We start from the raw sequence: 27,748 nt of genomic DNA, 5'->3' as shown, positions 1-27,748 counted from the left end.
GTGGGCCAACAGACAAAGCGGGAGGCAGGAATTGGTTAAGCCCGGAGAGAGGGTGGGGCCTTGGCCCGCGCGGGAGGCGGGAGTGGAGTCCCCCCAAGCTTTCTCTTTTAGCCCCGCCTCCTTCCCGGCTCCAGCTGGGGCCGGAGAGGCTGAGCGGTCGCTACGCTGCTCGCTGGCCCCCCAGTCTTCCCAGCAACCGGTGACACTGCCCGCGCGAGACTGACCACTAGCCGACGCGGGCGAGAGGGACAGGAGCGTGACCTCCCCATCCCGAGGGGCCGGACGCTCGGGCGCCTTCCCGCTCCCCCCACTTGGAGGCCGCGCGCGCCGTTAGCCCCTTCCTCGCTCCCCCGCCCTAGTCCCGCAGTCCGGGAGGCGGGGGTCGGCAGCCGGCTGAGGGGAACCGCGCGGTGTCTGAGGAGCCAGTCGGCGACCGGTGAGGGAATGAAGGGCAGGGGAAGGCAAGGGTGGCTCGGGGCAGCAGTCCTCAGCTGTGGCTAGTCTTCTCCCATCTGCCTCGGGCGACTGGTGTCTGCGGCGGTCGTGAGCGCCGCCCGGGCTACGAGTGACGCGGAGATACTGCGGGGCGAGCGATTGGCCGGACACATCCGCGCGGCCTGCTCCTCCCAGGCCTTCGCCTCCGCCTGTCCTCGCTGGTCCTCCCCGGGTGACCTTTTCGGGGCTGGCGTCACCACGACAAACATCGCCAGGCTGAGCCGACTTAAGGGGGCAACGGCCGCCACCGGGTTCTGGCAGCGTTAAACGCTCCCCACTACGTTTTTGGTGCCCGGTCTCGCCCTCCAAGTCGGCTGGCGCCACGGGCAAGGGGCTAGGGTAGGCTCGGGGTTGGGAAGGGGCTCCCTCAAAGAAAGTTTGCCCAGCAACTTGTGACGCGCGCCGACTGAGGCGCCCCAGGATTGGCTGCGCTGCTGTGGGTCACGGAAAGCGACCTGTTCAGGTGCCGTGTTCCACATTCGGCGATTAGTTGTGCTTCGCTCTTAAGTACCAGGCACCAAGTCCCCAAATGAGTAGCCAGCTTCCCTTCTTTCATCTTGGAGCCCACAGTTCGCGCAAGTGGAGCTATGGAAGGCCCATGCTGTGCTGCTCTAATCATGTGAGGGATTCTTAGGGGTTGAGGGGGAAGGACTGAAAAGGGCTGCAGACCGTTTAGGATGCCTGGAGTGGAGACAGGAGTTAAGCCCCCTTACTCGGAGTCCCTCTTAAGAACTGTCCAGGGCCGGGCACAGTGGCTCATGCCTGTTATCCTAGCACTTTGGGAGGCCAAAGTGGGAGGCTCTCTTGAGCTCGGGAGTTCCAGACCAGCCTGGGCAACATGGTGAGAACCCTCGTCTCTACAAAAAAATAATAATAATAATAATTAGCCGTGTGTGGTAGCACCTGCTCATAGTCCCAGCTTCGCAGGAGGCTGAGGCTGGAGGGTTGCTTGAGTCCAGGAGGGCGAGGCTGCAGTGAGACAGTGATCAAATCACTGCATTCCAAGCTGGGTGACAGCAAGACCCTGTCTCAAAAAACAAACAACAACAACAAGAAGAACTGTCCTAGGCAGAGTAAATCCTAAGCACCGGGAAACCGCAATTCTCAGTGTTAGCAATTTATTTATTTATTTATTTATTTATTTGAGACGGAGTCTTGCTCTGTCGTCCAGGCTGGAGTACAGTGGCGCTATCTCGGCTCGCTGCAACCTCCGCCTCCTGGGCTCAAGTGATCCTCCCACCTCACCCTTCCCAGTAGCTGAGACTACAGACGGGCGCCACCACACCCGGCTGATTTTTGTATTTTTCGTAGAGACAGGGTTTCACTATGTTGGCCAGGCTGGTCTCGAGCTCCTGACCTCAAGTGATCCGCCCGCCTTGGCCTCCCAAAGTGCTGGGATTACAGACGTGAGGCACCATGCCCGGCAAGATTTAGCAATATTTTGACCTTTCCATATGAAACACTATAATAATAGCTTTTTTTAAATTTATTTTTTGAGATGGAGTCTCACTCTGTCGCCCAGGCTGGAGTACAATGGCATGATCTTGGCTCACTGCAACCTCTGCTTCTTGGGTTCAAGCGATTCTCCTGCCTCAGCCTCCCGAGTTAGCCAGTACTACAGGCGTGTGCCACCATGCCTGGCTAATTTTTTGTATTTTTAGTAGAGATGGGGTTTCACCATGTTGGCCAGGCTGGTCTCGAACTCCTGACCTCAGGTGATCTGCCCACCCCGGCCTCCCAAAGTGCTAGGATTACAGGCGTGAGCCACCGTGCCTGGCCAACTTTCTTTACTAAAGTTTTCCCATCCAGGAGGATCAGACACTCCAAGTCTACTGTCTAAGATCAGACAGCTAGTAATGGGAGGAACCAGAATTTGGATGCCTGCCTCTCTGGTTCTGCTACACAGGTTGCAGGCTCAACTAGTAAACCAAAGCAGAATATTTGTATGTGCAGTGCACAGTGCTGTGGAGGATACGATGACTGTAGTCAGAGTATTTGTATATGCAGTGGGTAGTGCTGTGAAGGATATGATGACTGTAGTCAGAGTATTTGTATATGCAGTGGGTAGTGCTGTGGAGGATATGATGACTGTAGTCAGAGTACTTGCATATGCAGTGGGTAGTGCTGTGGAGGATATGATGACTGTAGTCAGAGTATTTGTATGTGCAGTGGGCAGTGCTGTGGAGGATATGATGACTGTAGTCAGAGTATTTGTATGTGCAGTGGGCAGTGCTGTGGAGGGTACGATGACTGTAGTCAGTATTTGTATGTGCAGTGGGTAGTGCTGTGGAGGGTACGATGACTGTAGTCAGAGTATTTGTATGTGCAGTGGGTAGTGCTGTGGAGGGTACGATGACTGTAGTCAGAGTATTTGTATGTGCAGTGGGTAGTGCTGTGGAGGGTACGATGACTGTAGTCAGAGTATTTGTATGTGCAGTGGGTAGTGCTGTGGAGGGTACGATGACTGTAGTCAGAGTATTTGTATGTGCAGTGGGCAGTGCTGTGGAGGGTACGATGACTGTAGTCAGTATTTGTATGTGCAGTGGGCAGTGCTGTGGAGGGTACGATGACTGTAGTCAGTATTTGTATGTGCAGGGGGTAGTGCTGTGGAGGATATGATGACTGTAGTCAGAGTATTTGTATGTGCAGTGGGTAGTGCTGTGGAGGATATGATGACTGTAGTCAGAGTATTTGTATGTGCAGTGGGTAGTGCTGTGGAGGATATGATGCAGTGGGTAGTGCTGTGGAGGATATGATGACTGTAGTCAGAGTACTTGTATATGCAGTGGGTAGTGCTGTGGAGGATATGATGACTGTAGTCAGGCCCTTTCCTCCAGGGACCTAACATTTGGGAAAATTGGATTCCAGACTAATACATCACTTTTAAAAAGCACTGAGTATCTTCTGTGTGCCCAAGTCCTTGCTAGGCCCAGGGAAGGTGCAAAAGACCTTGTAGTCCATTCTCTCTGATCTGGGATGCTCTGGCCACTCTGGGCTTCAGTGTTGCCTGTGTCTCAAAAGGACAGGACAAGCTCCCACTATGTATGTTCTCTCCTTGTCTACATCCATACCTTCTCTATACTTCCCAGATTTCACAGGAAAATCTTTGTGAAACCAAAACTTTCAAAAGAATGTATTTGAGCTCAGCATGGTGGCTCACACCTGTAATGCCAGCACTTTGGGAGGCTGAAGCAGGAGGATCAACTGAGGCCAGAAGTTCAAGACCAGCCTGGGCAACATGGCAAAACCCTGTGTCTGCTAAAAATACAAAAATTAGCCGTGGTAGCTCGAGCCTGAAATCCCAGCTGCTTGGGAGGCTGAAGCACAAGAATCACTTGAACCTCGGAGGCAGAGGTTGCAGTGAGCCCAGATCACACTGAGATGGCGCCACTGCACTTTAGCCTGGGAGACAGAGCGAGACTCTGCCTCCAAAATAAAAAGAATGTGTTGGCTCATGATCAGACTTGAGCACTTGGGCTCAGAGCGAACTGTCATTCCTATTTCCACCAGCTCCTTAGATATAGACTGAATCTGAAGCTGGAAGGAGCAACTTCTTTTGAAGTATTGGATTTTGTTTCTTTATGGGGGAAGGAAGCAAGGAGGGGCAATTCTGGTGCTCTGAATTCCATTCCCCATCCGCACCTCCTAGAATAGGGCTTAAATCTGTCCAGAGTGGAGAGGAATCCCTGCTTCCTGTTACATTCACTGATTAATATATGCTCCTTCCAGCTTCAGATTCAGTCTGACACGTCTAAGGAGCTGGTGGAAACAGGAATAACAGTTTGCTCCTACCCCAAGTGCCTAAGTCTGATCGTGATCCAGATACATTCTTTTGAAAGTTTTGGTTTCACAAAGATTTTCCTGTGAAATCTGGGGAGTGTACAGAAGGTATGGATGTGAACAGGGAGAGAACATACATAGTAGGAGTTTATCCTGTCCCTTTGAGACATGGGCAACACTGAAGCCCAGAGTGGCCAGAGCACCCCAGCTCAGGGAGAATAAAGCTGAGCAATGAGTAGGAGGGAGGTGTGGAGGCAGGGGGAGCCTCTCTGAGAAAGGGTGGAGAGTCCTGAATGAAGGAGTGAGAGAGCTTTGCCGGTAGAAGGAACTAAGTGGCAAGGCCCCAAAACTGCCTCCTGAAGGCCAGGGAAACTTCTACTCCACACCCTATCTAGAGTGGGGAATGGATAGTTTGCTTCTATCTCATCTGGATTTCAGGGCAGTCTAGGGGTATCACAGAATCCTGGAGACAGCAGCATCACTCAGATCCTGAGGGGTAAGAATACAAGGAGAAGCCAGCAGAAGAATCACCTCTCCTGATGCAGCTACAACTCCCACCCTCCCACCGCCAGTTCCTGTCCCTCTTCTCATGGAAACCATTCCATTCCTGGGTCAGGGCCCCACGATTAACACAGCGCACACAGAGCATTCCCTGGGGCGCCAAGTGCTGGTTCTTGGGGTTGGCATTTTACCCCCTTGTCCCCTGGCTGCCTGGTGCTTCCCTGTGAATTTCACAGCCAGGTCTGTCCCTGCTGGTTGCTGAGCTGCTGCAAGCCTCCTGGGGCTTTTAGGAAGGGGCGGGGCTGCCCTAGGGAGACTGAGAGATGGGCTACGTGGCCTGCTGACTTACTCCTGTCCCCAGACCCACCTGTGCACTTGTGCTGGATGACTGGACAAGCCTGTATAGGAAGCCCAGGTCACATGGGGGTTACTAATAATCCCCACCTCAAAGGACTACTGGGAGGACGAAAGGGAAACACATGTACAAACATGTGAGAGTTCTTGTGTGTTAATAGCAGTAACAACTGGTATATATGGTTTCACCTTCTGAGAGTTGCAGTGAGAGAAGGTTTTGCGTAAGTCACAACCCCAAGTCCCTACCAGGTTTAGGTGTCCAGTTTCCAAAACAGCAGGTGGACTTTTCTGGAGAGGGCAGCTAGGAACTAGGGCCTTGGAAAATGAGAGGAACAGCTCTCCTCTGTGCTTACTGAAGCTCTGAAGGTCAGACAGGGTCAGTGACCTTTTCTCAACTAAAGCCCTCCAAGGACTGAGGTGGGCCAGCCTCCCTTCAAATGTTCCAGGATTTGGAAAGGCCATTTGGACAAGCACTATTCAATAAAAATAAAATATAAGCCACATTTATAATCTTAAATTTTCTTTAAAAATGGGTAAAATATATTCTGATATATTTCATTTAACCTAATATATCCAAAAATATTTCAACATATAATCAGTGCTAAACATTATTAATGAGGTATTTTGCATTCTTTTTTAATACTAAGTCTTGGAAATGAGGAGAGTATTTGGCTCTTACAAATCAACTCAGTTTGAACCAGCCATGTTTCAAGTGCTCAGTCACCACATGTGGCTCTGGGCCACTGTAGTAGACAGCATAGCAGGGAACAGTTCCCCTCAGCCCTATTCCCTGCTGCCCAGACCAGGTTTACCAACTCTGACTTCAAGATGACCACTTGTTTCTTGTGAATCATGACTTTTTGAGGTCTTTTGTCCCACCCCAGAAATGCTGGCATGGCAGAACAGATAACCAGGGAAGAAAAATCTTTATTCTGATTGAAAATAAGGATTTTCAATTATTTTATTTTCAATTATTATTAAGGAAAAAAATGACATATGAAACTCAGAAGTTTGTCTTGCCCCTATTATAAATGTTGGTTTTTCCATTAGCTTATCTTCCTTCTTAGTATCTGTTTTGTTTCGGTTTTTTTTAGTTATATGTATAGTATTTGTTTTAAATGCTTGAAAGGTACTTACATACTTTATTCAACAATGAGAATTTTCACCAATTCACACGTAATTTCCCCCTTCCCTCTTTCCAAACTTTTCTGTACTTTTTTTCCAAAGTGAAAGAAATCTGGTGATATAGCAACTTTAAAACTCACGTTCAATCAGGAGAGTGGGGATTAGGATGATCTAGAAGTCAGTCTTTTTTTTTGGCACCGTAATAACTTTTCTTTCAGGTTTCCACTTCTAGCGTGACCCTTTTGCCTGTGGGATGAGCTCCAGCATGGGGTGAGGTACAGAAGAGAGACTTGAAGAGCGTGCCTTGGGACTCAAGCGCCAAACCTGTACCCTAGCGACTGTCTTACTCCGCATCCATAATGGAAGGAAATGGTATTGTTGTTTATATGCCGTTTAAGTGTGCATGTTGGTATTTGTGCATTTGCCTTCCTTGGGCATGTGCCCTGGGAGGCAGTGGCCTGGGAGAGGGTGGGCTCCTAGACACATGGTTTGAGAGGTACCATGGTCTCCAGATACCCGAGGAGGAGGCAGAGCACTCAGTGGGGCATGAGCATTGCTTTCTGTGGCATTTGGGATCAGCCACTGAGTCTCCAGGAAGTTTTTATTTTCAGGAGGGCAAACATTCCTCCGAACTGACATCTAACTAGAATCAGCAGCCAGTGTCTGGGTCGAAAGTCCCCCTGGAGGAACCAAGGAACTGTCTCTAAAGTCTACTCCAGCCTGGGCATGATGGCTTACGCTTGTAATCTCAGCACTTTGGGAGGCCGAAGCGGGTGGATCACCTGAGGTCAGAAGTTCAAAACCAGCCGGGCCAAGATGGTGAAACCCCGTCTCTACTAAAAATACAAAAATTAGCCAGACACAGTGTCACGTGCCTATAATCCCAGCTACTCAGGAGGCTGAGGCAAGGAGAATCCTTGAATCCAGAAGGCAGAGGTTGCAGTGAGCCGACATGGAGTGACTGCTCTCTAGCCTGGGCGACAGGGCGAGACTGTCAGAAAGTCTACTCCAGAGCTCCTGCTTGCATTTTTTGTTTAAAAATCATACTAATCATACTCTTTGTATAAGATGTCTGGGATTTAAAATACTCTAGAGCTTCCTACCACCAAAAAAAAAAAAAGTGGAGTGGGGGTGTGGATGAAACAAGAATGGTAAAATGGTGACTGATCTGTGATACTGTTCAGGTTTTCGTATTTTAAAATGTCCATTAAATAAATACCCTCCTCCAGAAAACATTTCCCTCCCTTTCTTCCCCTGCTCAGTTGTAATTCACATTTTCCCTTTTACTTCATCTCTACTGGGCACAGCACATCTTACTCCAGAGGCACAAGAGGAGGACATCCCATGCTGTCTACTCCTGCCCAGTGTGGTGGGGCAGCAGAAGCTCCAGAGCCCAGACTTGCAGGTTTGCTATTTTCACTTTACCCAATTTGTATCCAAAACATAAGGACCCTGTCTATGGGGGTATTTTAACCAAAGTTCTGAGTATTTATGATGAACTTTCATCTGCTAAGAAGAAAGTGACAGCTGACCATTTTGTTTGCGTCCTCTCCCGCATCTGTTGAGCAACAAGGGGCTATACTGTACTAGCAACTAGACCTAATCTCCAGCAAGGCTGGAGACTGACCCGTGGCCCCTGAGAGAAGTCGTCAGTGCTGAGGCCAGGTGAGGAGGGCAGACACATTGTGCTCTTGACTAGAGGGCATGTGAGGTTCTGTGCACATACTACAAAGGCTGACCCTGTTCCCAGACAGCTGCCCAGAGCAACCTGTCAGAAGAATTCAGGGATATCATGTGAGACAAATAGGATAATAGAGCAGATGTGGTCTCCATAAAGGAGTTTTTCTGCTACTCCAGATTCTCAGATTCCTGTGGCTGAGACAGTGAGGAAATGCTGCAGAATGTTCATAAACAATATGTTTTTCTTGATCAGATTCATCATATTCAGACCTTCACAAACAACTTGGATATCCTGACAATTATTATAGAATGGATGCCCCTTCCTTCTCCCCAGCCTTTCCTGAAAATGGGAAAAGTGTTCTTGGATAATGCCACCAACTTTTAATAATGTTTTTTGTGAATTATCTATGCTCCCGTTTTTACCCCTTTACTGGGTCCTGAGTTGCTTTCTCAACTTTGGGGCTGTATACTGGCATGGGGTAGTGTGTTTATCAAGTACTGTCCAAAGCCAAGGGACAATATTTTGGGGTTTCTCAAATACCTTCCTTTGGCCAGGCCCCAGCCCCTTCAGTAACTTCAGGGTCTGAGCCCTTTGCCTAGGCTGTTGCTGCTGGACCTGTTTGTGCTTCATCACATTACCCGCTTTGTTCTTCCAGCCCAAGTCTGGCTGGGTTCATGTCAGTGACTCAGGAAAGCTGGGTTTTGGAGGAAGGCGTTGGTATAGTCTAAACGCAGGGGACTTCTCACTGTCCCATCCTGCCTTGGTCATTTCCTAATGCATCCACAGACAAGGATCCCCATCTAAGGCCAGCAAACAGGCTTGGCGTTTCCTTCCCTCAGAGCAGTGTTGATGGTTCCCAGGCTAAATGCAAGCTCCCCTTTGACTCCATTCCTGTTTGTTCTCTAGGACACTTGTAGTTTCCCTCCTCCCCTTCCAAGTGGTTCAAGAACACCCCCTCCGTATTTCCGGGATGCCCATGGCTTTACTTTGTCTTGGGGAAGGGAATCCTGGAGATGGACTACCTAAAGAAGTTATAACAAATAGGGAGTTCGTGTTCCCCTCTCCATTCCTTAGGAGCTGCTGCAGAGGCTCACAATGACCTTCTCCCCACAGGCTCACGGTGCAGGGTGAACCTGGCCACAGCTCACCTCTGGAACAGCCGCAGTGTCTGCCCCTTAGAGAAGAACGCTGAAATCAGACCAGTTTTTGTGGCCTCCCCCTTTCCTCTCTGTTACAGTGCCCTTTCCAGGCCTTAAGAGAAGTAAAACTTAGCTGCAGCGTCAGGAGGTGGGCCCCAGAGTGTGAGTGGCACGCTTCCCTGTGAACCCGTCCTCACCATGTTTGCCACATCTGGGGCAGTGGCAGCGGGGAAGCCTTACTCGTGCAGCGAGTGTGGCAAGAGCTTCTGCTACAGCTCAGTGCTGCTACGACATGAACGAGCTCACGGCGGTGACGGCCGCTTCCGTTGCCTAGAATGCGGTGAGCGCTGTGCACGGGCTGCTGACCTCCGAGCGCACAGGCGCACCCATGCTGGCCAGACCCTCTACATCTGCAGTGAGTGCGGACAAAGCTTCCGCCACAGCGGCCGCCTTGACCTACACTTGGGCGCACACCGGCAGCGATGCCGCACTTGCTCCTGCCGCACATGCGGCCGCCGCTTCCCGCACCTCCCGGCGCTGCTGCTACACCGGCGCCGCCAGCATCTCCCAGAGCGGCCCCGCCGCTGCCCGCTGTGCGCCCGCACCTTCCGACAGAGCGCGCTGCTCTTCCACCAGGCGCGGGCACACCCCTCGGGGACAACCTCTGACCCTGCTGCCCCACCCCACCGCTGCGCGCAGTGCCCGCGAGCCTTCCGAAGCGGTGCCGGGCTGCGGAGTCACGCGCGCATCCACGTATCCCGGAGCCCCATGCAACCCCGTGCCTCAGACGCCCACCAGTGTGGCGTGTGCGGCAAGTGTTTTGGCAAGAGCTCTACGCTGACGCGACACCTGCAGACGCACTCGGGGGAGAAACCCTTCAAGTGCCCGGAGTGCGGCAAGGGCTTCCTAGAGAGCGCCACGCTGGTGCGCCACCAGCGCACACACACGGGCGAGAAGCCGTACGCATGTGGCGACTGTGGACGCTGCTTCAGCGAGAGTTCCACGCTGCTGCGCCACCGGCGCAGCCATCAGGGCGAGCGGCCACATGCGTGCGCCACTTGCGGCAAGGGTTTCGGGCAGCGCTCCGACCTGGTGGTGCACCAGCGCATCCACACGGGCGAGAAGCCCTTCGCGTGCACCGAGTGCGGCCGCCGCTTCAGCGACCGTTCAGACCTTACCAAGCACCGGCGCACGCACACGGGCGAGAAGCCCTACCGCTGCGAACTGTGCGGCAAGCGGTTCACGTGCGTGTCCAATCTCAACGTGCATCGGCGCAACCATGCTGGCCACAAGCCACACAAATGCCCCGAGTGCAGCAAGGCCTTCAGCGTCGCCTCCAAGCTTGCACTGCACCGCAAGACGCACCTGGGCGAACGGCCAGCGGAGTGCGCAGAGTGCGGCAAGTGCTTCAGCCACAGCCGCTCGCTGTCACAGCATCAGCGGGCCCACACGCGCGCCCGCACTGCTGCCGCCGTTGTCATCCAGTCCGCAGTGGGCACTGCCCTCGTCTTTGAGGGGCCGGCTGAACAGGAAAAGCCAGGGTACTCTGTGTCCTAGTTGAGGGAGGCTTGCTGAGGCTTCTCTAAACGTGGTTGGGCAAGCACCTATATAGTATCACGGGGACAGTTGAGGCAACTCGTAGATGGAGGTTTGGGAAAAGACGATGTGGCCTCCTGCCTTCCCAGTTTCTGTTGGCAACCCTTCACCTGGCCTCCTGCCTCGCCTCTACACCTACTACCCTGTCGGCCCTTTTGCCATCCTGTCCTCGTATAACTCGGATTCTCTCCTCAGGTGTAGGTGCAGGGAGTCAGGGAACCCTTAGACTCCCGTGTGCAAGAGCCCAGGTGTTGGTGTGTCCCTTTAATGCTACTGTGCTCTCTGGTGTTTCTGATTTTCCTGCCTTTGTTCTGTCTTCTCTTGTCCCATCTCATTCCAGCCCACATCTTCTCCTTTCCTGATTACTTTTGTTGTCCTGCCTCTTCAGGTAATGGTCACAGATTTGGCTGTAGGCACGTTACCAGCCCTGTGGCTTCTTGACTCTTGGTTCCCTGTTAACTCTGCTTCTGAGAAATGTGGGTATGGAGATGGGAAAGCTCACTTCTATGAAGGATGTCTCCATGCTAGGAGCTGCCTGCACCCTGACAGAGGTGGCCAGTCACGTGAAGGTGGGCAGGGCCCTTAGCATGGCCACACATGTCCCCAGGGCAGATCAAGGGGCCTCTCAGAACAGTGTTCCCCAGCCAGGTGAGGAACATTTTCACTGGGACCCAGGCCAAAACCATGTGGGTCCACAAAGCCAGGCACTGCCAAGTGGAACATGAGGTTATTTCCAAATCATGGGAGCCACCAGTAGGGAGAGGGCAGGATGGAAAATCCCCTGGAGCTGGTCAACAACTTTTTGCTCATGGCTAGTGAAATAAAGTTGTTTGAGTACTAGATGCCAAGTGCCCCCTTTGTCAAACCTAAGGCTGCTGACCAGAGTTTGGAAGTGATCCAAGAGCAGGTCCATTCAGTTCCAAGGTCTCTTGTACCTTCCCAAGGCAGCTCAGTAATCTTGTATGGAGGACCACTTGATTCCACACTAAAAGGTAAGACTTCAAGGCCTACATATTGGGTTTTCTCTGTTAATGGCAAGTACAAGATGGCTCAGGATCATATGCCTCTATTTCTGCTCCAGCCAGTCGGCCAGGAGTGACCCAGCACTCTCCAGATTATCTCCGCCTGCTTTGAGTGTAAGGATGGGTGTCTTACTCCACAGGAAAGGGCTGCAAACTGTCAAAGTGAGTCTGGAACGGGTCAGAGGTGAGGACCTGCAGAGAGAGGAACGGCCTGCACCTAAGCTGCATTCTGGTACATGGTTTCAAAGGGATCCAGGATTTCTGCACCTCAGGTGCCAAAACACTTGCTCTGCCCACACATGCCTGCATAAAATACTCTGTTTATTTTGTCCTTTAGGAAGACTAAAGTAGTCCAGCTCCCCTACAGCCCAGTCTTGCCCCCACCCTGCACTCTGTCGCCTTAGTTCCTGGGGACCAAGCATCTGGCGTTTCTCAAGCAGACCCTCTCCTCATTGCTCCTTTTCAGTCCCTGGAGTCTGGCTCCCCAAAGCCAAAGCTGGAGGAGAGCTCATTGCTGAGGAAGCAGGGTTGGAGCCTGAGGAGATGCAGAGGGCCTGGACCCCTCGCTGGATCCCAGAGGCCCAGGGGCAGAGATGCTGGGACAGGGCTCTAGGGGACCACTGGGTGACTCTTGAGGGGCTAAAAGCAGGGCTGGGTGACTTTTGCTACAGTGGGCTGCAACACTGTCTGGCTTCTCAAAGCGCTTGCCGCAGAATTCACAGGGGAAGCGCAAGGCAGCCATCGTCTCTGCATGCTTGCGCTGGTGCCAGTTCAGGGAAGCCTTCTGGCGGCAGGTAAACCCGCATATCTCACACCTGGAGTCAGGGACAGAAGAGGGAAGGAACAGGCCTCAGGCCATCATGACTTCCCTAGGGGGTTCCTCCTGCTCCCCACTACCTAGGTGTCCTATATGCCTAGCTTCCAGACTCCACCTCCTCCCTTCTGGCCCCTGGCCCTCAGACCCCACCCCAGCACTCACTGCAGGGGTTTTTCTCCAGTGTGGATACGTCTGTGGATGACAAGGTTGCTGCTAGTGCGGAAAGACCGGGCGCAGAACTCACAGATGTAGTCCCGGGTGTCTGCAGGCATATGAGGGACACTCCAGCAGCTGCCCCCACCCTGTGGCCCCTCCTTGGCCCGGCCCACCCCACCCACTATCCCTCACCGGAGTGCCACCAGTATTGGAGGTCAGGAGGCTCAGGTTCTAATTAGTTGTTATCCAAATCATGGAGCCCGTCTGGACCTCCCTTACCTGATGGGTCACGACAACCAAGTAAGATACGAACCCAGCTAAAAGACTTCATTATTGTTCACCCCAGCCCCTGCCCGCCAATCCCACTCAAACCAATGAACTCCCAATGGAGGTGCACCACCCCACCTCAGCGTCTAGGCTGGTTCTTTCTCAAAGGAGACACATGGAATGGAGAGCTGGGTCCTTATGTATGAATTGAAGGCACTGGGCAGCAGCCAAGCAGAAGCTTGGAGTCAGCGATGGGAATTAGTATTGAAGCTCAAGGCCCAAGGACAGACCCTGGCACCTGGAATCATCTACCACCTATTCAGGCTTGCATATCCCACCTGTCCCAGACCCTATCAGTGCCCTGTGGAACTACCTGTCTGCAGGCAGCCAGTCCCCTCTCCTCTTTTTCCCTGAGCCTGCACTCCCTGCTTGTTCCAATAGCACCTGCCTATTGCCCATGGTCACTGTGTGGCAGCAGCTCTCACAGGCTGCTGTGGTTTCTCTAACCCACCAAACCTCAGGGTCTACAGTAGAAAAGGTGTCTTTGCTTTTCATGGTGCCCTTTAGACCACCTCTAACATCCCCACCTCTCTGAAGACCCCACCATCAGACCACACGAACACACACCTGCAGCCTCCTCCTTTGGCCCCATTACTCCCCCTCCATCCACACAACTCTAGGTTCAGCCCCTCTACTCCTGTCAGCCACTACTCCTGCTGTCAGTCAGCACTCCAGCCCTCTGTTCCCTGACCTCACTGACCTCATCGCCCACCCTCCTCAGCCACCAGTCTCAGGTCACACCCAAGCACTGCACCACTTCAGAAATTGCTATTTCTTCTAAGATACAGTGGGTTAGGAGGAGAAAAAAAGAAATTGTGATTTCAAACATCCTGGTTTATGCCAGGGCCTCCTATCTTGTCCTCTTGCTATGATAATCCCATGATTCCAGGCCAGTCCACTGGCCCCACCATCTTCCCTCTGAGCCCCTTCCCCGCTCAGCTACATTTCCACAGCCATCTTTGTTGCCTTCTTTCATTCACACTACCAATCTTCCTGTCCCTCTCTCCGTCAACTGTACTTGCTTGATTAAAGCCCAACTCAGGATAGACACAACTTTTGGTCTGCTCCGGGCCTGCACGTGTGTACTGTAGGGGGCACAATCTGCCTCTTGGCCACTCTTTTCATCTAAAACCACAAGTCTTAAGGCCCCCTTCTTGCCCTACTGTGTCTGCATTTCCCTCATCAGTTCACTTTTCCAACTTTCTAGAAATACAGAAGACATTTCACACCACCTCCTTTCTCCACCAGCCTCCAACACCCCCAGCATACCAGCCTTATTCAGCGGTGCTCTTGTTTCTAAAGTCGCCAAGAAACTAGAACACCCACATCTTCTGCCCACCAAATCCACTATTCAACTTGCATCTGTGCCTATATAAACAACTGCTCAAACTGTTCCCCCCTGGGAGCCCTCCACTGTGCCCCTCAAGACCAACCCCTTCTCACTTGAGGTCCCCCACCCCACTCCAGCATCAGCAGCAAGCCTTTCTCTATGGAATCATTCCCATCTCCATGCCCTGAGCCCACAGCCTTCCAGCTGGGACTCCATTTCTCTGCTTATCTTCACAGCAAAACAGAGTTGTCCATACTTGCTGTCTCCACTCTGCCTTGAACGCACTCCGTTCCGGCTATCCCCACAGCTCCACTGCCCCTCTTGTCAGTTCCATCTTGTCATCTGGTGGCTTCACCACTGCCACATCTGGTCGGCTATTCTCAGCTCACATTTGGCCTGTCGCACTGGCAATCATCCCCCTTCCTCCCTGGAGCATTTTCTATACTCAGTTCCTCAAATACCGCTCTCTTCATCTTCCTCACTGCTCACCTGGCCTGCCCTCTGATGGCTACAGTGCCACGACGCTCACTTCCTCTATGTAGGGACACTCTGGCCTCATGGCTCTAAATGCCACCCATATGCTCATGACTCGCGCATTTATATTTCTATTTTTGCCTGACATCTCCCCCGATCTCCAGATTCACATCTCCTGGATGTTTAATTAGCATGTCTCAAATCAAATTTCCCTTCCCAAGCCCATTTCTCCCTTGTTTTCAGAAAAATCACATCACCTTCTGCCCAGTTGCTGAGGCTGGAATTCTCCAAGTTACCCAACTCCTCCCTGCCGACTCGACTGTAGCCAACCCATCCTTCCCACAGCAGCCCGTTTGGCTCCATCTGCACACTGGCCTCCATCCATTCCTCACTGACTCAGCTGCTACCAGCAAATCCAGGCACCACCTTGCCCTCTTGTGCATCTCTGCAGTCATCTCACAGTTGAGTGCCTGGTTCTGCTCATCTGAGGTCCCCCTGTTCACACAGCAGCCACAATGATCTTTTAAAAAGTCAGCCATGTCCCTCTGCCATTCAAGACTCTGCGATGGCACCCATCTCACTTAAAGCAGACGTCAAACTGTCCTGTGGATGGTCTCAGAGGCCTCCACCAACTATGTGACTTCTCTTCCTTTCTCAGCTCCTGGCCTCTTCCCTATTCCTGGAACATGTCACCCAGATACCACCTAAGGGCCCTTCCATAGGCGCTGTCCGTAGTCTGTAAGGTACAGGTCTCCATTCCTCACTTCACTTAAGTCTTTGCTCAAAGCATCTTCTCTTTCTACAATAGCAACTCCTCCTTATGCCCTCCTCCTTTCCCTTGCTTCCACATTTCTTCATAGCCCTGTATCACTAAAGTGGATGTCTCAGGAGGGTTAGCGCTGCCTGCTCTGTTCACTGCTGTACCCAGTACCCAGAACAGTTTAAAACAAGCAGGTGCTCAACACACAGGGCATACAGGATGAGGGAGAGACATCCCTCGGAGGGAGGTGAAGAAACCCACAGAGCGGGAGGTGACAGGACCCCGTAGAGGGGGAGGTGAAGAAATCCACAGAGCCCGGGGTGATGGGACCCACGGAGGAAGGTAAAAGGTCCCACAGAGGAAGGTGGAGTCTCACCACTCACCACTGTGCAGCTTCATGTGCTCCTTCAGGTGTTTCTTAAAGTTGAAGGACTTCCCACAGGCTGGCTCTGGGCAGGAGAAAGACTTCTGGTGGATGTGCTGGTACTTTTTGTGGTGCTAGAGAAGGAAGTGGGTATTAGGGAGAGAAGAGGCAAAAGGATAGCCACCTTCCCAGAGAGATCAACTGAGCTGACCCAGCAGGCATGCTCCTCTGTCCCCTTACTAGCCCGTGTGCCCCAGCAGTTCTCCCTGTCACGGCCTGCTCGTTTCCTTGAGGCTCAGTCCTCACCTACACCATGAACACCACACCCATCCCAGCCTGACCACTCAACTCTCCTGTCACCCAATTCTGTGCCTGACTTCCATTATCTCACCTCCTTGTCACACTCTCACCCTGCAATGTCCTGCAATGTTCCCTGTACAAAGTATCACTCTGGGTGACACCCCTGGTTCACCTAATCATGAATGCACTATCTGCCGCGGAGGGGAAAGCAGTTTGGGTAAGTATGATTATCCTATTTGATGTCAGTATTCACGTACAACAGTATCTCCCCAACTGCTTGCTTTTTAATAGTTCACCATGGGCATATATATAATATGATTTTCTTCTAAATCTGCTTTGGAAACACACACACACACACACACACACACACACACACACACACACACACACACACACGCTCTCAACCTAGAACACTATTAAGGGTAACAGGCTCTTCAACCTTAACTCCTAAATATCAAAGTATTTCTCTTTTCACTGACCTAAGTTGGCATCCTGGCTCACTAAATTGCATGGACTGTCCCCTTCTTTAGAATCCCATTTTTCCACAGTTAAACTTCTAGGGGCTGCTTTGATCTCCTCCATAACAGACTCCAGAATGTCTGACATGCCCTGCCGAATGCTCTTCTCAGCCTAGAGCTTCCCTGTCATCCCAGGTCATTTTCCCTTTTCACTTGATTCCTCTCTGTCATCTTCTGTGGGCAGCACTCTCCCCTGTCTGTCTACCCTCACCTCACCATCCCAGAGTCTGTGGCCCTCCCCAGCCTTGGTACCTGCTGTGCCAAGTGCTCTGGCTGACTGTAGGGATTGGACCCTTCGCCTTCTGTGCCTCAAATTTCTCAGGAAATGAGATTGGGGACAGGACCATCTCCCAGCCTGTTTCACTCTAGAACTACCCTCTCAAGCTAGGATATGTGGCAGCCCAGGCATGGACTCTGAAGCCAGGCCACCAGGCTCAGAACCCTAGCACTAACACACACTAGCTGAAGAGCCTTGAGCAATGCCTAACCTTTCTGTCTGCAAAGTGGGAATAATATCAGCACCTAATCTATGGGGATATTGTGAGGACCAAAAGACTTTATACATGTCAAGTACCCTCTGCTTCCTGGTTCTGAATCCTCCCATGCCTTAAGATCCTTTTCCTCAGTTTTTCTTTTAGCCCTTTCCCCCACCCCAGCAGCCACACAGGCCCCAACCTGTGCCCCTCACATTCAAATACTGCCGGTTGGAGAAGATCCTTCCACAGCCAGGGAAGTCACAAGGCATCAGCTCTCTTTTGGCAGCTTTCCTGAGGAGAAGAATAGAGAGGAGCAGGATGACTCCTGCCTGCCCTTCTCTGCCTCCCTCCTCTAGGCCCTCCCCAGAACCCCATCTCCCCAAGTCCTACCTAATTCTCTTGGGGCCAATCTGTGCAGTGTCCTCATCCCAGGCCGGGGTTGGAGCAGACTGGGCCTGACTCCCAGTGCTATGGGCAGCAAAGAGGGAGCAGAGGGCCTCGAGGGAGGGCCACATCCCAGGACGCCCCTGCCCTTTCTGTCTCAGCCATCAGGTTACCTGGCCAGGGCCTCAGTCTGCTGGGCCGCTTGAGGGGTCCTGCCGAGCTCTGGCTGCACCCTGACTTCTGCAGGTGGAGGAGCTCTGGAACTCAATGAGGATGCTGACAAGGACGGCACAGCAAGAGGAGTAGAGAGTGCTGCAGGGGATGGTGGTGTCTCCCCCTCTTTAGGTGTGCAGGTGACAGGGGAAGGGAGTAGTCTGGGGGTATCAGGCTCACTACTGAAAAGAGAAGAGGAAGATGGCATTAACTTTCTGGGCAGTCAGCCATCCCCTGCCCGACCCTAGCCCCTAAACTGAAAAGATCTCAAACTTGAAACAACCCTACCCCCACCCTAGGCTCCCCATTCATATCTGCTTTCAGCCCTCAATCTCCCTGCACCTGACTTCACCCCTTTTCACCCTCTCAGTTCAAAGCCTCTAGTTCTTTTTGCCTTCCCCAAAACCCACCCTTCCCTCCACACTAACAAGCCCTTCCCTCTAGTCTGCAAAGCCATGAACTGCCAGGCCAGCTGCCTCCCTCTCTTGCTCTGCTCATTCTCCCTCAACCCCAACTTGCTCATCTGGGGAGGAGCTGTAGGTCCATAAGCTGGCATCACTGAGCATCTCCTCTTCATCCTCATCATCGTCCTCTTCCTCACCCTCTTCCTCTCCTGGAGGTGGAAAGGTCTCTGGTGGGGGTCCCACCCTCCTGCAGGCCCAAAGAAGGCAAGCCTGAGGTCCTGCTCCCTCATCCTCCCACCTATGCAATTCCGCCTTTTCCCTCCTACCCACATCCTCACCTGGGCAACCTGGCCTCTTGAGTCCGCTCATCATGCTCAGATTCCAAATCTGTGGGACAGGCAAAGTCAAAAGAGAAGGAACTCTGGACTCAAGGGATGAGGACACGTAAAGTTCTAAGGTCTGAAGTGATGGGAGACTCCTCTTTTTTTTTTTTAAATAGAGACGGGGTCTCACTGTGTTGCCCAGGCTGGTCTCAAACCCCTGGGCTCAAGCAATCCTCTTGCCTCAGCCTCCCAGAGTGCTAGGATTATAGGTGTGAACCACCGCACCCAGGCAGAGACTTTTAAGGAGGAGGAGGAGGGAGCAGAGGCTATTGGAGTAGGAGGGGTTGTTCTGTTTTAGAGATGATATTCACATAGTTCACAAAACTATACAGTCAAAAACCTCCTTTCCAATACTGTCCCCCATCACCTACTTCTTCCCACAGGCAACCTGGTTTCCTATGTGCCTTCCAGAGATATGTCATACATTCGCAAGTACTTACACACACACACACACACACACACACACACACATTCACTTTCCCCTTATTTGTATTTTTCACCAATGATAGCATACCATACACTGTATTTTGTTTTGCTTTTCATGCCCAACAGTGTATTTGATGATATATTTCTTTGTCAACATAGAGTTTTTCCATTGAAAAAGGATCATTTTTAGAGAACAGGGTTCTGAGCTACAGAAAATGGGAAACCTTTTTCTTCCCTTTTCTCCACAACTCTGCTTTTTTCCAGCCTACCTGCAAGCTCCTGCCCACTTGTGGCCTCGGAACACCAACTTCTCCGAGAAGTATGTGGAAGGGAGGCTGGCTTGGGTGCCTCTGAAGGTGTAGGGCTCAAAGAGGGTCCCCAGGAGAAGGTATGGCCTGCTGAGCACTCCCACACAAGCCCCCCATCTTGGCCGCCAGGCCCCCGAAGCCCGGGCACCAGGCTGCACTCTCGGCTGTGGGCATGAGACAAGAGCACCAGATACTGCAGACCTTTTGGAGGCAAAGGCTCAGGACCTGGAGGGGTGGGGGAAGCAGTCAGGCTGAACTGGGAAGTCTCCTCTCACCCTGGAGAGCCATACCCAGGGAGCCCCGTTCCCTCAAACCCCAGGGCAACCTCAGCCCCAGTCCAATTTATCATTCTTCAGAACCTAGACACACTAGATCCTGAGACATTGCTCCCTTCCCCACCCAGAGGTTGCCTCCATCAAACTACCCTGTGCTCCCCAACTTACCCCACCCTTCCCAAACTTACTCAGGGCTCCCTTTGAAAGGAGGGTGTTTCTGGGTCACCCTGTGGTCCCTCTTCCCTCTGGCTCTCACCCCCTGCCATCCCCTACCTACCTGCACAGAGGACACAGCCTGAAGAAGTGTACCTGCCAGCAGGAGAAGAGGCAGGTCAGGACTCAGGTGGCCAGCCACCCTCAGCCCTGGGCACTCACACATGTAAGGGGCCGGCCCTAAGGGCCGCTATTCGCTGAGACCATGAGGAGGGGAGCAGGACCCTCGGAGGCCACAAGTCACACAGGCCGTCCTGGTAAAGTGAGAAACCTGAGGGTGGAAAAGAGCAGCAGGACAGGCCCTGGAGAGGAGGCTAGGGGCTGCTGCCTGGGTACCCTCCCCCAAGCCCTTCTCCCGGCCCCTAACCGGTCCAACAGGAACTTGGCGAGCTGCGAGTGCAGGGAGAAGCCCAGCCGCTCCTTGAGGAGGCACCACTGCTCCATGTGGCCGCCCAGGCGGATGCGGCACTTGCTGCGGCGCGCGTCCAGCTGCCGCCGCTTCTCCCGCCGCCTGCAGGACACGTCCACCGCCGGGGAGGAAGCCATGTGCACCAGAGGCTGGAGGGTGGAAGGGACGTCTTCAGCGCCCTGCCGATCTTGGGGGTCGGGGACCCGGCTCCATCTGTCGTTAGGGCCTCAGTTTCCTCATCAGTGAACTGGGGCAAGACTAAACTATTTCAATAGCAGTGGCAGGTGTGGAGCCAAACCCCGTCCTTCTATGATACAGGGTGTTGAAGCTCAGCGCTACCATGTGGGTGTCGTCGGGTGGGAGGCAGGCAGACAGAAGCAGTCAGAACAAAGGCCTGCGCCCTCCAGTCCACTGAAGTGGAGCTGTGGGGAAGGGGCGAGAGACTTTCACGGGAAATTTCAACTGGGCTGGGGGGGTCCACACATTTCATCTTGAATAGGGCAGCGGCCTTTACTGGTTTCTAGGGGAAGGAAAGGTCGTGTCCTGGCGTGCAGATGGGGGCGCTCTTCATAGTTGGGTCGAGTGGCGGTGAGGCCGGGGTCAGAGGTCTGGAGGGCACCCCCCCTCCACCCCGTCTTGGGCACCCCCACTTAATGCTGACAGTGAGTGGAGCGGACCAATCCCAATGGCAGCTCCCAGGCTGCCCAGAGCCCCCGTCGCGACCCACCCCCACCCCGGCCTTACCTGTGCGCCCCTACGCGCCCTCACCCCCACTGCGCCTGCGCCTGCGCCTCCCCGGCCTAGCGAGCAGGCCCGGAGCTGGGGGAAGACAGGGGCCCACCTCGCGCGCGCAGCGTTTCTCTTTTAAGAAGAAACGGTGTCTCTCGGCGTCGGCTGCTGTAGCCGGGAACTGAGGCCCGCGCCCCAGAGGGAGGGGCGAGTCGGAGGCCGACGGCGTGCGCCTGCGCACTGGGTGCCCCGCGCAACGCCCGCCGGGAATCGTGGTTCCCCGACTCAAGTCGCCCCCGCGTGTCGCGGAGCCCCGCGGCGATTGTGGTTGGGTGGCTTCTGTGGTGAGCGTCTGCGCTTGGTGACCAACGGTTTGAGGGAAAGTGGAAGAGACAGGGTCAGGCCTCCTGTGCTCCAACCCCAGCCCACCCGGCCTGTATGGGGACGTTGCCTCTTCACTTGTTCCCGTTTTGTATTCACCTTCGATTTCCCCCCTCACAGTTGCCACCCGCAAACATGATGCAGAATCAGTCACTTTGAAAGCCAGCTAGAGCCCTCTGTGGACCGCAGAGTCCCACCAGCTACAGCCCACTTCTATTACCATCAGAATTCCTCCTAAAAGTTGCCTACATTCTCTGTGGACGCTCACTTCCCATCCTCTTCTCTTCAACTGGCTCTGATGGAGCCTTTCCTCCCCACCCAGCCACTGCAGTGGCGCTTCACAAGGTCACTTGGGACGGTCATATTGCTACATAGCAGCTGTCAGTTCTGTCCGCCTCTGTGCCCTAGAAAGAGCGCGACTATGTAGCTCTCGTCCTCATCCTTATGGCTCCCTCTACATTTTTGGGCCCCAGTTTTACTTCTGTGACTTCATATGCTCCAGGTTTTCCACCCGCCTCACTGGCTCCTTCTTTCCTTTTTCTGGATCCATTCCCTCTGTTCTGCCAAAAGATGAACTGTGCCCTGGCTCAGGCCTTGAACCAGATCTTCTCTGGTCTGCATATATTCTCCTGGGTGATCTAATTAGTTCTGTGGCTTTAAATACACTGATGGCTCCTAGCCTAGCCCTCTTTCAACTGCAGTCATATATCTTACTGCCCACTTGACTTACCTGTGTTAACTGAGCTAACACATGTAAAGAATTTAGGACAGTGCCTGGCATGTAGAGAGCACTGACACATGATAGCTGATATTTTCTCCAACATAAATATGGCAAACATATAACAATAACGCCTGTACCCTCCCCTATGTCAGTAAACGATGTCATCATCCACCCACTTGCTCAGAAAAAAGGGAATCAGACTTGATTCTTTGCCTTTTATGACACCTAAACCATATGCATCAGCAAATCTTGTTGGTCCTGTCTCCAAAAATTTATCTTAAATCCAATCACTTCTGACCCTCTCAATTGCTGAAACCCTACTCCAAGCCACTGGTATTAATTTTCTGTAATTGTTGTAACAAATTGTGTTGTGTGTTGTTTTCAGCCACAAACTTGCTCCCTTTACTCAAATTTATTTTTTCACAGTTCTGGAGGCCAAAAATCCAGATCAAGTCATCGGTGGGGCCACAGGCCATGTAAGGGCTCTAGGGGAGAATCCTTTCCTTGCTTCTTCTAGCTTCTAATGGTGGCCAGCATTCTCTGACTTGTGGCCACGTCACTCCAATCTCTGTCTCTGAGGTCACATTGCCTCCTTCTGTGTCAAATCTCCCTCTGCTTCTCTCTTACAAGGATGCTTGTGAATGCATTTAGAGTCCATCCTTATAATCCAAATAATCTCTGCATCTCAGTATCCTGAAACAATTACTTGTGTAAAGTATTTGCCATATAATCGGCTGCACACGGTGGCTCACGCCGTAATCCCAGCACTTTGGGAGGCCAAGGCGGGTGGATCACTTGAGGTCAGGAGTTCGAGATGTGCCTGGCCAACATGGTGAAACCCTGTCTCTACTAAAAATACAAAAAAAATTAGCTGGGCATGGTGGCATGGGCCTATAATCCCAGCTACTTGGGAGGCTGAGGCAGAAGAATTGCTTGAACCCAGGAGGAGGAGGTTGCAGTGAACCGAAATTGCACCACTGCACACCAGCCCGAGTGACAGAGCAAGACTCCATCTAAAATAAAATAAAGTAATCTCCACATGTTTTGGGGATTAGGACACAGGTATCTTTTCTGGGACTATTTTTAAGCCTACCATACCACTATCATCTCTCACCTGGTCTATGGATCTGCCTCCTACTTTAACTTGTACCCTCACAAAGCAGGGAAAATTTCCTCAAAGATCAAATCTTTTGCTTAAAATCTGTGAGTGGTGCAATCCAAAATCCTTATCATGGCCTCAAGGCCCTACTTAATTGGGCCCTTGGCTTCTTCTCTGGCATCATCCCCCAACTTTTCCCACTTTGTCCTCCCACCTTTTTGCTGTTTCTCAAGTGTGCCAAGTGCCCTGGAGGGAGTTCTTTTGTCTCTGGAGCACTCAATTCTCCCCTCAGCTCCCGCCCCATCCCCCAGCCCACCACCCAGCTCTTCATCTGTTTGCTCCCTTCTCATCATGTAAATCTCAGCTATAAGATCACCCACTCAGCTATAAAATCCCTCATTCAGAAAGCGTCCTTTCCTCAGTCATGCTCTACCTCACTGTGCCCTATTGTATTTTCTTCATGGCACTTACTTTCTGAAATCATCTCAAGGACTTGTTTGTGTGTTTGTTATTGGTATACGATGATTGTTGACTAGCCCAGCCTTCTCCTCTGCAGCCTAAATATCTCAAATGACATGGTGTCCAAACATGAACACTCTTAGGATGAGCCCAGTGTGTCCTGTGCATGTTCCTTTTGATTTGTGGTATCAGTGACTCAACATACTTGTCTAACTAGTGTAACGTAGGAAGGAAGATGTCCCAGGTACTTTACTCATTAATGAATGTGTAACTTTTCCAGCTACTTTACTCATTAATGAAAGTGTAACTTTTACATCAAAAGAGCAGGACTCCATCGAGAACGAACTTTATCCTTTCCTCATGGTCCCTTAATAGATATCTGCAAAATCCTTGTGATTTCATCCAAGGGAATGAAAGGTCTTGTAATTCTTGGTTACTCTTAGAATGTTGGGACTCACTTTGAGACCCAAGAACATTTTTGGTTCTGTTGGTTTGATCTTGTTTAAAATAATAAAATGAAATTACTGCCAATGCCCAGCTCTTCAATAACCGTCTCCAAATAAATCTCTCAGCCTCTCTTTAATTTCTTATATCATCTAGGTAAGGAATGAGCCAACTCTCTCAAAAACAGTCACCAGCCCCTTCCTTTGTAAGTGCTGCAAAGGAGTGCCAACATTTTAAGGAGGGGTTCTCTGTAAACATTGGTTCTCTGCCTTTAGTGACCTCATTGCAGTCTGAGACCTTGAATTCCATCTTAGCATCCCATTACAAAGGCTAAGATTAAATGTGAGCTATTTGTATTTTTGTCACTGTTGAGCTTTACAGTTTACAGACTGCTGAAACTGCCAATTCTTTTATACACATAAAAGGGTCCATGTGGAGGACATATTTATCTTCATAACATTTATTTTTCCTGGACTACGCATGGCACCATAGCGCTCTTCTTATCTCCTGCTTTGGCACAGCCAATCCTGCTTTGGCACAGCCAAATCTAATATTGCTGTACCCTCTGAACTTTTAGTATCTTCTCTCCAAAGAGAAAAACTACTTTCCACTCCCCGGATCCAAGGAGGAATGAGCCAAATTGCTACAGAAGTTGAGTCAACCCACTGCCCTCAAATCCTGAGATGTATTCCCAGTGGGAAAAGGAACACTCCTTCAGGACTTTGTACCCCAAATTCCACGAGACCCACAGACACCCTTAGCCCAGCCCAGCTCCAAGTAGTTGCATGAATCCTCCCTCTTTCTCAGCCCTCATCCTCTCAGTGACTGGTGTCTTCATCCTCCAACCAGTCATCATTGCTGGGAGTGCAATTCCGTTTCCCCTGAGCCCCTGACAACTGAAGGGTGGTGCCTCTACCCTGAGTCTGATCACGCCCTAGTGCAGCTGACCTGGGCGCTCTGTGATGCCATGTGGCCCAGGTAGGGTGGGGTGGTATATAAGAGATGCGGTTGCCCTTGCTCCTGGCTGGCCCAGCTGCCTGGGTTGGTCCTGTTAGCTTTGGCTCCGGGCCGGAGGGCAGACGACATGAAGGAGGAGGAAGCCAGCCGCCAAGAGACTCGCCGTGGGAAATTCAGCATCTGCAGGGGTGCTTGACGCGGCGGAGCCCGCGACGCCGGCCGCGGAGCGACATGTTGCTCCTGGTGCTGAAGCAGCAGCTGCCCACCCTCGCTGTGGCAGTGCTGATGGCAGCAGCAGCCCGTCTAGAGTGGCCACTGCCGTGATGCTGGCTGCAGCGGGGGAGGCGGCCGGCTCCATGAAGCAAGTGGAGCCAGGAACAGGCAGAAGCCCCGCCCCCTCCTGAGTTGACAGGGTGGGACCTTCGCGCTCACGGGTGCAGCCTCTGCCGCCCAGCTGTGGCTGCGGACCAAGGCCTCCCTATGCTCTTGGGAGCCAGGAGCAGCCAGGACCCCCGCTCTCCCAGGCACAGCTACTGCGGCTCAAGCTGTGGCTGCAGACCCAGGCATCTCTTCACTCTCCAGGGGCTGGGAAGACCCCCCCTGCCCGCGCAGGCTCAGAAATGCCTGGTTCTGCTGCCTGGTCTCTCCCCGCTCCTGGTGCCTGCTCCACGGGCTCTGAAATACCTGCTCTCACTGCCTGGCTGCTCCCTGCTCCCAGTGCCCACTCTGATCTCAGAGCAAAGTTGAGGCCAAGGCCGGCGCTACTGCAACCCGGCCGGGTGTGCGCATACTCGGGCAGCGCTGACATGCCAGCCCCCTGCTGCCTCGGCCCCCTCTGGACTTTGGGCGCCAATGAGCACAGGAGGGAAGCCGAGGTGAGGGCTGAGGGCAGACCAGCACTGAGCTGCAGGTGCCCCTCAGCACGAACAGCCTGGGTGCTCTAATGTTGTTCCTTCTGTTTTACTTCTAACTGCCCTTCCTCCTGCTCGCCTCTGACTCTCTCATTGCATAATTTTGCCGCCTCTTTCCCTCCATCTTCTCGCCTTTTCCTTGCCTCATCTCATTTCTTCCTTCTGTACCTAAAAAGTTTTGCATTTGGGCTAAAAAATGAACCCAACCATTTCCCTTCAGCCATCTTCCAGCATTAAGCTTCTAATACAGAAGTTTGTGAGCTACCAACAATTTGAAGACATTTCTTCTAGTTCTATTCCTGTTGCATTCCCCTCCTGTTTAGTCCACTCACCAGACTATTTTTGAGTTATTCCCTAGCTCTCTCTCCACGCTTCCACCCACCAGGACCTGGTAGATCTTACCCTCCTCACACTGCTCATTCAGCTGGTTAGAAATGAAGCCTCCCACCAGTCAGAACTGGGAAACATGGTTGGAACTAAAGAATTCTCTGTCTCCCCTTTCCTCATTGATAGTCTTCAGTTCACTCTCTCCAGGAACACCTAAAACAGCTTGTGACTAAACATCCCATTTGGAGCCCTGAGCAGAGACTGTGATCCACTAGATTAGGGCCTTGGGCTTCAAGCCTATGTTTATTTCTAGCCTTTGGCCTATATTTAGACTTTCTGGGTACTCATGCAGAGGCTAACCACACCATGCTTTTTCCCCTAGGCCAGACCATAATGAAAGATGCTTTACCTTGAAAACTAAATGGACAGGACTTCATCACAAAGCATCACCTCTCCCCTGGACTCCAGAGGATCATTCCTAACTGCTTACTTGACATATCTATTAGGTATCTCAAACTGGAAGGTCTAAAACTGAACTCTCCCTCCTCCATAATCTGCCTCCCCTTATCCTTCCCTTTGTCAGTAAATGATGAGTTTTTTCCTTCTATTGCTCAAGCCAAAAAATCCTTTTTGTGGCTCATTTACTTCTTGCACATCAACAAATCCTATTAGCTCTACCTGCAAAATATACCCAGAATTCAAATCTTGCTCACCATGCAGCCTGTTGCCATCCAGTCCACCAAAGTGGCTTGCAGCACCTCTCAACTGTTCTCTCTGCCTTACTCTTGTGTTCTGTAGTCTACCCTCCACACGCAGCCAGAGGATCCTTTTTGTTTTTCTTTCTTGGGACAGTATCTTGTTCCATCACTGAGGCTGGAATGCAGTGGCATGATCACAGCTCACCGCATCCTTGAAGTCCTGGCTCAAGCAATCCTCCCATCTCAACCTCCCAAGTAGCTAAGACTACAGGTGCGTGCCAACATGCCCAGCAAATTCTTTAAATCTTTTGTAGAGATGGTCTCCCACTATGTTGTCCAGGCTGGTCTCAAACTCCTGGCACAAGTGATCCTCCCTCCTTGGCCTCCCAAAGCTTTGGGATTACAGGCATGAGTCAGGATTACAGGCATGAGCCACCATAACCAGCCAAGGGGATCCTTGAAAAGCAGGAAAGATCTTATCACACAGCTCAAAACCTTCCTTTTCACTCACTGTCAATCCAAAGGCTAGCACCAGGCCCTCTCACTCAGTTTCAACCATATTGTCTGTTTTGCATTCCTTGTTGGCCTTTTCTTCTGCTCTTCTCTTTCCCTGGAGCCCTCTTCCCTCAGACATTTTATCTAGTCACTCCTTGACTCTCTTGAAATTTCTGCTCAAATGCCACATACCGAGAGACCTTCTGAACCACTTGCATCTCTCCCTAACCTCTTTCTATGCGTTATTTTTCTCAACAGTATGTATCACTACCCATCCCCACCAAATATTTATTTTAT

General features: G+C 51.9%; 2 protein-coding genes across 7 annotated transcripts; one reads left to right on the top strand and one right to left on the bottom strand.

The window, feature by feature from the left end:
* Positions 1–67: 67 nt before the first annotated feature.
* Positions 68–11,513, top strand: ZNF672 (zinc finger protein 672). Its single transcript, XM_002809177.6, has 4 exons — positions 68–436; positions 6,474–6,627; positions 7,563–7,660; positions 9,050–11,513. The coding sequence occupies exon 4, from the start codon at positions 9,274–9,276 to the stop codon at positions 10,630–10,632; it is 1,359 nt and encodes a 452-aa protein (XP_002809223.2). The 5' UTR covers positions 68–436; positions 6,474–6,627; positions 7,563–7,660; positions 9,050–9,273; the 3' UTR covers positions 10,633–11,513.
* Positions 11,514–11,997: 484 nt separating this feature from the next.
* Positions 11,998–21,146, bottom strand: ZNF692 (zinc finger protein 692). Of its 6 annotated transcripts, none has more exons than XM_063724147.1 (12): positions 21,072–21,146; positions 20,189–20,379; positions 19,886–19,917; positions 19,295–19,558; positions 18,555–18,603; positions 18,332–18,463; positions 17,773–17,994; positions 17,606–17,683; positions 17,428–17,506; positions 15,941–16,055; positions 12,673–12,772; positions 11,998–12,508 (listed from the first exon to the last, which is right to left on the bottom strand). In XM_063724147.1, exons 2-12 carry the CDS (start codon positions 20,365–20,367, stop codon positions 12,202–12,204), a joined length of 1,557 nt encoding a protein of 518 aa, XP_063580217.1. In that variant the 5' UTR covers positions 20,368–20,379; positions 21,072–21,146; the 3' UTR covers positions 11,998–12,201. The 6 variants fall into 6 exon arrangements, with proteins under 6 accessions (XP_063580217.1, XP_054416456.1, XP_024102064.2 ...); XM_054560481.1 differs by having other exon boundaries at positions 20,189–20,488; positions 20,975–21,136; XM_024246296.2 differs by having other exon boundaries at positions 20,189–20,477; positions 20,975–21,136.
* Positions 21,147–27,748: the final 6,602 nt, after the last annotated feature.

The sequence above is a fragment of the Pongo abelii genome, chromosome 1, assembly GCF_028885655.2.
Source record: "Pongo abelii isolate AG06213 chromosome 1, NHGRI_mPonAbe1-v2.0_pri, whole genome shotgun sequence".
Classification (NCBI taxonomy): Eukaryota; Metazoa; Chordata; class Mammalia; order Primates; family Hominidae; genus Pongo; species Pongo abelii.
Note: the sequence above shows the minus strand (reverse complement) of the source record. Positions and strands in the feature narration are given on the sequence as shown.

Coding starts and splice junctions, on each gene's coding strand:
- ZNF692 (XM_063724147.1), bottom strand. CDS start 20,367: ATGGCTTCCTCCCCGGCGGTGGACGTGTCCTGCAGGCGGCGGGAGAAG. Junction 18,604..19,294: donor AAGTGGGCAGGAGCTTGCAG/GTAGGCTGGAAA, acceptor CCTGTCCCACAG/ATTTGGAATCTGAGCATGAT. Junction 12,509..12,672: donor ACTGGAGAAAAACCCCTGCA/GTGAGTGCTGGG, acceptor CCCTGACTCCAG/GTGTGAGATATGCGGGTTTA.
- ZNF672 (XM_002809177.6), top strand. CDS start 9,274: ATGTTTGCCACATCTGGGGCAGTGGCAGCGGGGAAGCCTTACTCGTGC.